The 12915-nt window shown below is 52.1% G+C and overlaps 1 protein-coding gene across 12 annotated transcripts in view; it reads left to right on the top strand.

Annotated features, from left to right (window-relative positions):
* GRAMD2A (GRAM domain containing 2A) overlaps positions 1–10901 on the top strand; it is a 42276-nt gene extending 31375 nt beyond the window's left edge. The window contains exons 1-12 of one of the 12 annotated variants that reach the window (XM_032244702.1): positions 143–575; positions 962–1051; positions 1898–1955; positions 2329–2404; positions 3027–3130; positions 3769–3867; positions 4151–4222; positions 5410–5466; positions 7043–7187; positions 7322–7532; positions 8420–8524; positions 8788–9080. In XM_032244702.1, the coding sequence (XP_032100593.1) occupies positions 565–575; positions 962–1051; positions 1898–1955; positions 2329–2404; positions 3027–3130; positions 3769–3867; positions 4151–4222; positions 5410–5466; positions 7043–7187; positions 7322–7532; positions 8420–8524; positions 8788–8791 (1032 nt within the window). In that variant the 5' untranslated portion in view covers positions 143–564 and the 3' untranslated portion in view covers positions 8792–9080. Of the gene's footprint in view, positions 1–142; positions 837–961; positions 1052–1772; positions 1956–2328; positions 2405–3026; positions 3131–3768; positions 3868–4150; positions 4223–5409; positions 5467–7042; positions 7188–7321; positions 7533–8419; positions 8529–8787 lie in introns of those variants that run through there. The other 11 variants (XM_032244696.1, XM_032244703.1, XM_032244697.1 and 8 more) reach the window with 11 other exon arrangements.
* Positions 10902–12915: the final 2014 nt, after the last annotated feature.

Below are 12915 nucleotides of genomic sequence, written 5' to 3'. Positions count from 1 at the left end.
TTTTTTTTTTTTTTTTTTTTTTTTAAGACAGGGTTTCACCATGTTGGTCAGGCTGGTCTTGAACTCCCGACCTCAGGTGATCTGCCTGCCTTGGCCTCCAAAGTGCTTGGATTATAGGCATGAGCCACGATGCCCAGCCGACTGTCTCTTTCTTAGTCAGCTCCTGGGCCCACTTGGTCGGGGCTGGATTGATGGCTCAGGCTTTATTGATTTGAAGCCTGGAGGAGCAGGAACAGGGTAATGATTCTTTGGAGTATTTAGTAGAGGCAGGAACTCAAAGGCCATTGGGGAGCCCCACCTGCCCAGGGAGAGAGGATCTGTTCCCTCCCACGCCCTCTCTCAGGGACATTTTTGAGATGGTTTGTTTGGCTCTTATCACTGAGCTGTCCGACTGCCTGAGGTGACTGAGCCCACTTCCTGCTATAAGACGGCTCCTCCCCTCCTGGCCACACATCTGTAGGCTGACACGCATCCACCTCCCACACCTTCAGTGCATCAGCTCCAGAGCTTCCATAAGGCCTCCTGTGCTTAGCCTCCTTTCCTGGAACTGGACGGTTTTCAGCCATGCTGCCCGGGTACTCTGGAAACTTTTGTTTTCGGCATGAGCAACTCTCAGGGTCCTCCCTTCCAGTGTGCCTCCTGAAGGGTAGGGCTAGAGGCCTCACTTGGCCTGGCCTGCGAGCTGCCTGGCACTGGAGATGAGGTAGACAGTTGATTTTCCTACCAGCCTAGGCATAAGCAGAGCTTCTGGCTTTCGGGAAAGACGCTGTGTGAGACCCCCCACTCTACTCCGTCAGCTGTCCCAGAACCTCTGCCTGCACTGCTGCCTCTGAACTGTGAGGTCTTCAGTGTCACCCTCAATATCAGGGCCAGTCTTGGGTGGGAGACAGAGGCAGCGGCCCTGGGCATGGTGGGGCTGCTGGGAAAGGTGTCCTCATGATGTGGGCCGGTTTTTCCCTAGCAACCAACAAATGCATGGAAAGACTTCTCTGAACAGTCCTGTGTCCTGCAAAGAGAAACCAGACAGAGTTCAGGAGCCCCCGGACTGCAGGTGAGGATCCTTTTCCCTGTCAGGGATACATCAGACTAGGGGGTGGGAAGCCCTCAGGACATGACCTGTTTGTAAGAGGACCTCAAGGCTGAGCTGGGGCCTCTGTGCAGGTCTGTGAAGTCAGGCACAGGCTGCCTTGGGCTGCTTCCTCCCGCCCCTCAGGCCTGTCCCAGTGCACTGGGACCTAGCAGAGTCCATGCTTCTCAGGTTTCCCGCCTTATCCCTGCTCACCTGTGCCTGGGCCAATCCGGCCAGGGCAAAGGTTTACCTTTTTTTTTCTCAGTGCCATCCCCCTCTCCCAGCGTGGTAGCCTCAGTCAGGTCAGGTGAGTCAGTGCCAACCTCCAAGCAGCAGAGCTCAGGCCACAGGGAGGAGGCAGCAGAGAGGGCAGTCCTGCTGGGATCATGGCCCATGGCCAGGCCCTGGAGCTGTGAGTCTGACACCTTTACCTCATCCACACCCCAAACAGGTCCCCATTCCCGTACTGCCTGCTCCCCGGCTTACCCCTTAGCCACGGAAATGGGACAGGGTCTTTGACGCCGAGGGGGACACCTCCTCAGCATCTCTGGGAGACTGGGCGCACCTCCTGGGGACGCTGCTCACCCACATCAGGGAAGGTGGGCTCTCGGCAACCCCTCCCTGCCTCCGGCAGTGCCCTTCCCTGGGGATGAGCTGTGTAGCTATGTGCTCGCTGTACTTGTCATTTTGCTGTGTACCCTAGAGAAGGGCCCTAGTCTCCGATCTCTGCCCCAAGCTTCTGGCTCAAGGCCAGGACAGAATTGGCACTGAGGACGCATGGGCAGGACTGGGGTTCCTTGTCCCCGAAATGGAATTTCTCCTTTGCAGTCTGCACTGCCCAGAAGGCTTGAAGGGTGAAGAGATAAAGAAGTGTGGCCGAGAAGGGGTAAGTGTGGAGGCTGACTTCTCACTCTTCACCCAGGAAAGGGTCCAGGGCTGTCCGAATTCACGACTTTTGGTTCCTTGGCCACCAGGCCTGTCATTAGGAAATCAGGAGACCTGAGTGGGTGTCCCTTCCCGGGTGGGAGTAGTGTGTCCCCCCTCTACTAGTACAAGCTGCCTGTCAGGACCAAGCAGCGCTAGGAGATGAGCTTGCTTGACACTCAGCCCTCTGTGCTCACTGGCTGCTTACTAGCTGCTTCATGCTAAGTCCCTAGCATGGGTCGGGAGGCTGTGGCATTATTTCCTGTTGGCCGGAGCAGGGCCCCTTGGTGGTCTGATTGCACAGGACTTCTCAGATACAGCCTGTATGTTTGCAGATACCACTGAATAAATACAACCAGCAATACCACAAGCTGTTTAAGGATGTACCTTTGGAGGAAGTGGTTCTCAAAGGTAAGCTGTCTCCCCTGGTATAGCAGGTTAGGCACCCTGAGTGCCTGGGGCGAGAGTCCTCTGCTCTGGAGCCTCCAAGGTATGATTTAGAAATGGGAGCTGGCTGTCCTTTAGATATGGACCAATTCCCCAGAAGTGTGAGAAGACTGGGCTGGTTTGGAACATGGCATTGCATTTTTGAAGGTTTGCTTAAGGAAACATCAGGGCTTTGGAATCTTGTATCTGTTCTGATCTTACCAGTGACTTTGTCCCTGCTCAGGCCTCTCACTGAGCCTGCAGGGGCATTTGCGCAATCGAGGCCCTCGGACAGAGCAGGGAAAGGCCAGGGCTTCTGCCTGAGGTTGTGAGAATACAGGCTCAGAGCAGGGCAGGAACCTTACCTGGACCCTCTGGAGCATGGGTGAATGAAGAAACACCCAGCAGGCTGGTGGGGGGAGGGGCAGTCGGGAGAAGGACACTTTGATGCTGGGGAATGGACCGTTTAGGGTTTGGGCCCCGGAATGTGGAGTCTGAGGAGATGGGTCCTGAGGCTAAACACTGGACCCCCGAGTGTGAGGACCCAGGCCCTGGGCTTCCTGAGCTGACCTTGCTTACGGCCATCTTCTCTCCTGTGACATCACAGTGTGCTCCTGTGCCCTCCAGAGGGACCTCCTTCTTCAGGGCCGGCTCTACATCTCCCCCAACTGGCTCTGCTTCCACGCCAGCCTCTTTGGCAAGGATATCAAGGTAGTAATGAGTGGTAAGGGCTGCCATGACCTGTGAGGGGAGAGCCAGCCTCCCACCCTGCAGCCATGCCTCAGGTCATGCCTGCCCCTCTGCATGCTGGTTGCTCGGTGAAGCCCCTTCCTGGTTGGATGAGCAGCTTCGAGGCATCCCATCAGTGTCCAGGAAAGTAGTCCTATCCTTTCTAAAACAGGGGCCCCAATCTGGACCCCACATCTGGCCTGAGCTGGCCTGAACCGTTCACAGCCAAATCATTCTGCTTCTGGATATCTCAGAAATGCTTTGAGAATCAGAGCGGGATGTCACATTTAGTGGGGAGCTATAGCTGTGGCCAAATAGTAGCCTAGGGAGCTACATTACTAGAGTCTGAGATTGACCACAGCCACCATCTTTGGCCTCCTGGGTAACAGAGATCATACCTATGTGACAGCCCAGAGTGACACATACTGCCAAGGCTGGGGCAGGGTGGCAGGGTGGAAGGGGAGCCTGGCTGAGAAGGCAGAAGGTTCAGATACTTCCCCACATGGGGCGAGGCTTCGCCATGGTGGCCATGCTGGGCTTATAGCTGGGTTCCTATTCAGGGAGCAAAGGGACCATGTCCTTGGGGTGAGTCCTGTGAGAAGCATCCCTCTCCCTATCAGGTGGTCATTCCTGTGGTGTCTGTGCAAATGATCAAAAAACACAAGCTGGCACGGCTCCTTCCCAACGGACTGGCCATCACCACCAACACCCGCCAGAAGGTCAGTGCACTGGGCCGGCGCTCCCTTGTCAGTCTCCGCCCCCAGACCCGGCAGCCCGCAGTCTGACTCGGGCGCATTCCCAGGTCTTTATTTCACCCAACCCTGCAGCTCTCCAATGCATATTTCAGGCCCTACAAGCTGGAAGAGAAGTCCTAGGCAGAGCTCCTGTTGGCTCTCACGGCCTGATACAGCTGTGGGCCTGTGTCCAATCCAAGAGGGGGCCTGCTGGCCCAGCAAGGGGTCTCATCTCACCCCACCCCTGTCTTTTCTTTCCATGTCCCAGTATATCTTTGTGTCACTGCTGTCCCGGGACAGTGTATATGAGCTGCTGAGGAGAGTCTGCACCCACCTACAGGTAAGGAACTTGGGAGCAGGAGGGCCAGGGAGGCTGCTCAGGCCTGGATGCAGGTCTTGGGACAAAGGTGTTGGGGCAAGTCACCCATCTCTCCACCACAGGAAATGGGGCAGGGAGAGGGGAGTTAAAGGCTCAGGCTCAACGTACTAGAGACAGTACCCGGACTGTGTGTCTGTGCTTGCAAGCATGTCTTTGAGGCCAGTGGGCCCCCATGTATCCCTATATACAGACACTCTTTGTGATTTATGTACCATGAACCCACCAAAAGCTTGAAAATATAAGTCAAAAATGCATTTAATAGAGGTACATATCACCTACAGAACATTGTTGCTTAGCCCTGCCATGCTCAGAATGCTTTCATTAGCCTAGAGCTGGGCAAAATCATCTCAGACAAAGCCTGTTTTATAATAAAGTGTGAAACACCTCATGTAACGTATTGAATCCTGTACTGAATGTGAAAAACAGAATGGTTGTATGGTCCCAGTATTTTGGAAGGCTGAGGTGGGTAGATCGCCTGAGGTCAGGAGTTTGAGACCAGCCTGGCCAACAGTGAAACCCTGTCTTTACTAAAAATACAAAAATTAGCCAGGTGTTGTGGCAGGTGCCTGTAATCCCATCTACTTGGGAGGCTGAGGCAGGACAATCACTTGAAACCAGGAGGTGGAGGTTGCAGTGACCAGAGATTGCAACACTGCACTCCAGCCTGGGTGACAAGGGCAAGACCATCACAAAAAGAAAAATCAAAACAAAACAAAACAAAAAACAGAACGTATTTGAAATAGTTTCTACAGAAAGAGTATCACTTTTGTACTATTGTAAAGTTGAAAAATTTTAAGTTGAACCATCGTAGGTCAGGGACTATCTATGTGTCCAGGCCTTCATTTGTGCTTCCTTAATGCATGGACAAGAGCGTAGCTGCTTCCCCACATGCCCTACGACTCTCTCTGGTCTATGGTGAGGAAGAGGGGAGCGGTGGGGTAGCAGTGGGGAGACCAAGTTGCCTGGAGTTTGCCCCTCTGCTCTAGCATTAAATAGGGGGTCCCCTACAGACCCTGGAAGCTGGACTCTGTGCGGCACAAAGTGGCTTATTTGGAGGTAAAGCTGTCTTGGAGAGGGCTGATGCTTCCCTGTGCCTGACCTTGCCTGCTCCAGATGGACAAGTGACTGCTGTCCCCTTTCCTCCTCAGCCTTCCAGCAAGAAGAGTCTAACCGTAAGAGAATTTCCAGAGGAACCTGAGTCTCTGGTGAGAGCTGAAGCTGGGAGCAAAGACTGCTGGCCTGACAGTGCCTGGAGCTCTGAGACTTCTGGGCCTCCCAGGAGGGGCCCACAATGCAGAACTGGGGCACCGGGCTCAAGAGCCAGTGTCCACGCTGTGCCAGGGCATTTCCTAAACCTGCCACACTATAAGCAGAGCCACCATGGCCTTAGCAGATAGGCTGACTTTCTTTTTTTGGTTTTTGAGACAGAGTCTTGCTCTGTTGCCTATGCTGCAGTACAGTGCCACCATCTCGGGTCACGGTAACCTCTACCTCTTGGGTTCAAGTGATTCTCCTGCCTCAGCCTCCCACGTAGCTGGGACTACAGGCACTTGCCATCACACCCAGATAATTTTTATACTTTTAGTAGAGACGGGGTTTCACCATGTTGGCCAGGCCTTCTTGAACTCCTGGCCTCAAGTGATCCACTAGCCTCTGCCTCCCAAAGTGCTGAGATTACAGGTGTGAGCCACCGCGCCCGGCCAACAGGCTGACTTTGAGTAAAACAGAAGTCCAAGTCCCAAAACACTGGCTAGGTTGGGTTGCACACCTGTATGGATGCAGGGCCAGTGGCCCATCCTTTTTACTTTGGCTGAGTCAAGAGGGCCTTCAAGGGGATAAAGATGTCCCTGGGAGCCGAGTGTGCTGGCTCACGCCTGTAATCCCAGCATTTTGGGAGGCCAAAGCAGGAGGATGGCTTGAGCCCAGGAGTTTGAGACCAGCTTGGGCAACATAGCGAGACCCTGTCTCAATACAAATAAATACAAAAATTGGCAGGACGTGTTGGCATGTACTTGTAGGCTACCCAGGAGGCTGAGATGGGAGGATCACTTGAGCCTGGGAGGTTGAGGCTGCAGTGAGCCAAGGTCACAACACTGTATTCCAGCCTGGGCAACAGAGGGAGACCTGTCAAATAAAAGATGTCCCTAGGAAAGAACTCCAAATACCATCCCTCTAAAACCCAGACACTTATTTTAGATTTGCCAAGGTTCCAGAAGTGTCCCGTGGCAGCTGGGGCACTGGGTAGGCAGAGGTGAGTTTCTAGGGCAGGGATGGGGTAGAAATGACCCTAGGGTGTTGGAAGGCTCCTTCAGGAACTATAGTGTTTAGCCAAGCGTGTGGTATGCATGCTACCATCTGCCGGATAGAAGGTGATGTTCCCATTTTTGTGGATGGGCACCCTAAGTTCTCCTGCCGAGATTAGGGCTTGGAATGGGAGGAGCCAGAACTTATCCTAAGGCATGTTGTGCCGAGCTTTCTTGGCCTCAGATCTGAGCATGTGCCTGGGATGGATCACATCTAAGATCCCACTGTAGTTCTATACTAGCAGTGTTCAAAGACATCGTTTCTTGGCAGAACAGCTAGTCACAGCAAGGGAGCAGAGAGGAGAGGCAAATGATTGCTATGGCAACTGCCCTCCCCCCTTGCACCTGTTTCCATCCCTGGCTAGGCATCTGCATTTGGTAGTATCTGGAAAAAGCTCTGATAAACCTGGTGTGGGTTCCTTAGGGCAAGTGAAATCCCAAGGGCCAGGGTAAGACAGCTTCTCTTGTCTTTCTGCAGGAAGTCCTCATCCCTGAGATGAAGTGGAGAAAGGTATGCCCTTCCTCCAAGTCCTTGTCTCTCCCAGACAACATGCCTCGTACCCCTCCAGCATCTGTGGACTCCACAGACGGTTTCTTCCCCTCCAGGACGTCTCCAGGGCCTGGTAAGTTGAGAGGGCTTGTCCACGGCAACTACTTACAAAGGCCAGCCTTTGTCTTCCCAGTTCCATAAAAAGGGCTCACCACAGCCAGCAGGGCTTCTGCGAGCTGATTTTTTTCTTTCTCCAAATCCGTATAGAAAAGTCAAGAGCCCAAGTAGCCTCTGAAAATGGCGGGAGGTGGGCATGGCCCATGCCAGGCTGGGGCCCTGCCTGCCCTAAGAAGATGCCGAACTGCTCTCCCATTGCAGAGAATGCTGTCTGTGAGGAAGATGAGCTGGAGGAGGAGACTGGGAGCACTGGGGAGCTGAGGCTCTGGGATCACCGGCTCCTGAAGGTCTTCTTTGTGCTGTAGGTGACAATACTAGGGAGGGGGACAGACCCACCCACGTGTTTAGGTGTTTGGAACAAAGGCCTTGGAATGTGGGGAGTTCACAGTTCAGAACCAGGTGAAGGTTCTGAGTCAAATTCAAGCTCTTGGGTAGTATCTATAGGCCATGTGGCACGCCCTTCTGTAGCAAGAGAAAGGATCTCCAGTTTTTATTGACACACTGTAATTTCGGGTTAAGACTTTTCGGTGGAGAGGGGCAGGATATGGAGATGTTGAGAAGAGGAAAAGCTGCATAGGATTTGGGAGAAGGAAGGCCAGCAAAATTGGAGAGAGGGGAAAAGCATGGCCTCTCCACAGCCCACCACTAGGGCAGCTTCTGGAACCTCTGACTTGGCTGCACCTCTAAGGACCAGTAGAGTAGTAAGCATGGTGGGAACCGACATGAACAGCCAGCCCCTGCTTTCCCTCACCTTAGCTCATCAGCCTCCTCTGGTCTCTTGGCCGGGTTTTTGCCATCGTCAACATTGGCACCTGCTGGGGGAGTGGGCCTGCCGTCTAGGGGGGGTCATCATCATGGCCTCCCAGAGGAGGCGCAGAAAGGACCACGTGGCTGGTGAGAGGAAGGGTAGGATGGCTGCTCTGACCGTCTGGCCAGAGCTCCCTCCAGGGATCAGCTTAAGGGCCCAGAGCTCCAATTGGGCTGTGAGGACGCCTTCATGGGGATGAGTCTCAAGTCCCTTATGGGGGCTCTGGGAAGAAAGATGCTGAGGCCTTAACTGGCCACAGGACAAAGGGTTCTTTAATTCTTCCAACTGCAGGGGTAGCTTGGTTCCCACTATTTCTGGTGAGCTTCCAGAAATACTCTTTTCTGTGGAAGAAATACTGAACTCTGTATTGCTTTCTCCAGGATCTGCATCCTGGTTGTGTCCTCATCTTATCTGGCGTTCCGTATTTCACAGCTAGAGCAGCAGTTATGCTCCTTGAGTTGGGACAGCCCAGTCCCTGGGCACAGGTGAGGCCTTTTCTCTTCCTAATGCCTTTGGGGAGATTGAGGGTTGAGGACAGGGGCCAAGAACTTCAGACCAGGCTGCCTGGCTGGACTTGGTCCTGTTTTGAGCTGGCTTCTGACCCTAAGCAAGGTTGAGCAGCGTGCAGGGTACACAGGTCCCATGCTGGCCCACTCTTGGGGGAAATAAAGTTGTCACTGGCCCTTCTGCCCATGTCCATCTGCCTCATGGGCCCTCTCCTTGATCTGGGCATCTTTCTTGTGTGCAGGTAACAGCCACTTGGCCTGTGTCGCCATTCCTTCTCCAAGAAGAATGTGCTGGGTGCTAAGTCTCTACCAATGATCCCTGTGGTTTATGCTGCTGCTGGGCTAAGACTGCGTGTGAAGGAAAATATTCCAGAGCCCCCTTCCTCCTCCCAGCTCGTCTCCCTCTGAGAGATCTGAAGTACCTGTTTACAAAGTAACTGGCTTCTGTGATTTTTGGACTCAAACAAAAAGCCAGATTTTTTGGAACCAGCTGAGGAATTCTGTACACAAAGCTTCAGCAACCACTTAAAATGAGGAAAAAAAAAAAAAATTAGCTGGCTCCTTGGAAACAGTTCTGGCACACAGGCAAAACGCTGGAGGCAACCTCAAGGGACAGGGGCCATGCTTTCATATGTGGAATGTGGCTCTGTCACACAGCTCATTTCTGTGGTGGGGTCAGGGGCCAGAACACAAACCACCTGTGTGGGCTCTGGTCTCCCCCAACACTCTGTGCTCCCACGGGGCTTCTCTGTAGGCAGCCAGGCATCTGTCAGTCAGGCTTGGGCAGGGGCCTGCTGAGAAGCCGTAGATGAAGAGGGGAGGGCCAGAGATGATTCCAGCCAGAGATGAACTTCCATGCTATAGGCTGGGGCTCTGTGCTGGCCCCTCATGAGGTGGCTGGCTGCACGATGGGAGATGCTGCCAATGGCAGGAACGGTGGCAGGGGCTGTGAAGAACAGAGGTACCTGACTTCCATGTTCTCAGCTGTCACTTTCTGGTGACACAGATCACTGTGGTCACAGACCTGGTAGTGGGTCTTATTCTTGTGTATTCAAACATTTCTAAGGTGTCCCAGGCCCTGGAAATAGGGAATGGGGAGGGTGGAGGCTTGGATCTGGGGTCTTGCTGTCTACTCCCTGCCTGCTCGGATCTCAGGTTGGTGTTGGGGAAGAGGTCACTTGTGTCACCCCCGTAGTCATTGGGTTGCAGGCCATGGAGGAGGGTCCTCCACTCCATGGGGCCTAGTCTCCATTAAGGTAGAAGTATCCACTGTGGGCTTGGTACAGCGCAGGAGCCAGGCCAGGGAGTCTATCTTATACCTCCGGGGACAGGAAAGGTAGGGGATGAGGAGGTTGGATGCGGTGGTGGTTCTGCCTTGGGGAGTCTTCCTCCTCTTTCAGGGCCTTCTCTATTCTAAAAAGTTTCTCTGTGCCCTACAACTCTGGCCAGATCTCCCTGGGACTCCCATCTGCTAAGATAGTGGCTTTGGGGGTTCTAGAAGGGTCTTACAAGGCCAGAAGTATCAGGGAAATTTGCTGGTGATGGGGTGGGTGGTGTCAGAAACAGCCACTGTTTTCCCTTCTTCAGACACTGAGAGGTTAATCAGGGAACGAAATCCAGGTGGAAACTATTTATTGTGGAGCAGACGATTGTCTGTCCCGTTTATGACAAACCCAAATGAGGACTGGAGGGACTCCCAGTAAGTGGTCTCTTCATGCTCTCCCCCTCCCAGTTTTTAGGATGAAACTTAGAGCCTGGCCTTTTGTGTTGCTTGCGCCAAATCCGTATGTCTCAGGGGAAACTCACTGTTCCATGGACAGCCATCCTTTTTATTTGGAACCAGCCCTTTTCACTCTTTCATCAGTCTTTTTTAGGGAAATAACCTTTCTTGCCTCAGTACTTCTCTCTGGTTCTTGCTGAAAGGCAGGGAGAACAAATTCATTCTCTGAGCCTTGCTGGGTTGTCAGAGGCCATGAGAGGTGCCAATTATAGGTGGATGTGCCAACATGCAGGTGAACTTGATCTCCAGCTATACCCAGGCTCAGAAAGGGCAAGGGCCATGCTGCAGGGTAGGTGACTTTGGAGGTGCACTTGGGGCCCAGGGCTGTGAGTGGTGTGGGCGTGCCTGTCCCTCCAGATGGCCCTCTGTTTCTCCCTGTTGTCCCTGTCTGGCCCTCTGGGGCTGCTGTGCCTTCTGCTGTGCACATTTATAAACAATGTGTATTTTATATAGAACTGCTTGCAATGGCTGATGCTCCTTTAATTCCCTGAGTTTGGTTCAGCCACTCTTGGGTTATTTTTGCTATGGCCTTAGCCTTTAAAAATATTTTAAAATAAACTTGATTTTTCTAGTGTATTATGGTATGGAAAGTTCATTTTCATCCTCTGACTACTCACTACAGGTACTCTGACTGACATAGCCCCCAGGAGACTGATGGAACCCAAGTCATTCCCATAATCCCAAGTACTCTGCAAATCTCAAAGGACTTTAGCCAAGCTGACTTATACCTCGGGCGTATGGGGAAGAGTGAGGGTGGCCACAGCAAACCCCCACAGCCTTCTGCCTCGGTTGGGTGGACACCAAGAATACTTACCCATTTCCTCTGAGCAACTCCAACGCAATGTCCCTGGCGCAAACAGGACTATGCTTCTGATCCAGGAATTAATGTGTGGAGTTCAGAGCCAGAAAGCTTAGGTGGCCTTTTCTATGACCCAGAGCCTAGGTAAAGAGGTAAAATTCCAGTTTGGGCCACATCACCTTCTTTTTCCCTGCGATGCCCCCTCTAGTAGCGATTTGTTCATTCAGTAAATACTGAGCCAAGACTATATGCCAGGTGCTAAGGTGGGCACTGGAGATATAGCCATGAACATGGCAGGCATGTCTGCATCCCAGGGAACTTAACTGACATTCCATGTGCAGGCAGATTCCAAGTAAATATGGAAACAAAGAAGATAAATGCAGATAGTGATTTTCAAGAAGAAACAGGGACACGATGAAGTGAGATAAACAGTGGTAAATAGGGAGATGGCTTTAGATGACATGGTCAAGAAAGCTCTCCAAGGTGACAAGCTGGTGCTTGAAGGATGAGAAGTCAGTCATGAGAGGAGCTGGGAACAGCACATTCCTGGAAGAGGGGTCAGCAACTGCAAAAGGTAGGAAAGGGCATGTTTGTCTCTGAGGAGCAGAGAGGCTATCCGCATGTTAGTATCCTAGGATACTAAGTGAGAGAGTAACATGAAAAGAGGTTACAGAGTTCAGTACAACAGCAAAACCCGACTGAAAAATGGGCAAAAGGCTGGGCCCAGGGGCTCATGCCTGTAATTCCAACACTTCGGGAGGCTGAGCCCAGAAGTTCGAGACCAGCTTGGCCAACACGGTGAAACCGAAACTCCTCTACTAAAAAAAAAATTAGCCAGGCACGGTGGTGCACACCTACAGTTCCAGCTACTCAGGGGTTTGAGGTGGGAAGATAGCTTCAACCCAGGAGGCAGAGGTTGCAGTGAGCCAAGATCATGCCACTGCACTCTAGCCTGGGTAACAGAGCAAGATGTCTTTAAAAAACAAAAAAACCAGGCACAGTGGCTCACGCCTGTAATCCCAGCACTTTGGGAGGCCAAGGTGGGCAGATCACAAGGTCAGGAGTTTGAGACCAGCCTAACATGGTGAAACCCTGTCTCTACTAAAAATATAAAACTTAGCTGGGTGTCGTGGTGGGTGCCTGTAATCCCCAGCTACTTGGGAGGCTGAGGCAGGAGAATGGCTTGAACCGGGGAGGCAGAAGTTGCAGTGAACCGAGATCACACCACTGCACTCCAGCCTGGGCGACAGAGTGAGACTCCATCTCAAAAAAAAAAAAAAAAAAGGCACAAAGGATTTGAATAGGTATTTCCCTAAAGATACACAGATGGCCAATAACCAATGAAAAGAGATTCAATGTCACTAATCGTTAGGGAAACGCCAGTCAAAACCACACCACTTTCCACTTGTTAGAATGGCTGCTCTGAAAGAGCAGAAAAGAAACAGAAACAAGTGTTGGTGAAGATATGGGGAATTAGTAACTCTGGGAATGACGTGGGCTGGGCTGGTGAAGATGTGAAGAATTGTGAAGTGGTATAACAAGTGTGTAAAACAAGACAGCAGCTACTCAAAAAATTAAAAACAGAATTACCATGTGATCCAGCAATTCCACTTCTGAGTAGATAGCCAAAAGAACTGGGAGAATAATCTTGAAATTTTTTCTTTCTTTTTTAAAGACAGGGTCTCACTCTGTCACCCAGACTGAAGTACAGTGGTGTGATCACAGCTCACTGCAGCCTTGACCTCCAGGGCCTAACTTGAAGAAATACTTGAACACACATCTTCATAGCAG

The sequence above is a fragment of the Sapajus apella genome, unplaced genomic scaffold (assembly GCF_009761245.1).
Source record: "Sapajus apella isolate SASKATOON/1434 unplaced genomic scaffold, GSC_monkey_1.0 scaffold55, whole genome shotgun sequence".
Lineage (NCBI taxonomy): Eukaryota > Metazoa > Chordata > Mammalia > Primates > Cebidae > Sapajus > Sapajus apella.
The sequence above is the reverse complement of the archived record's forward strand: the minus strand, read 5'-3'. Positions and strand labels throughout refer to the sequence as shown.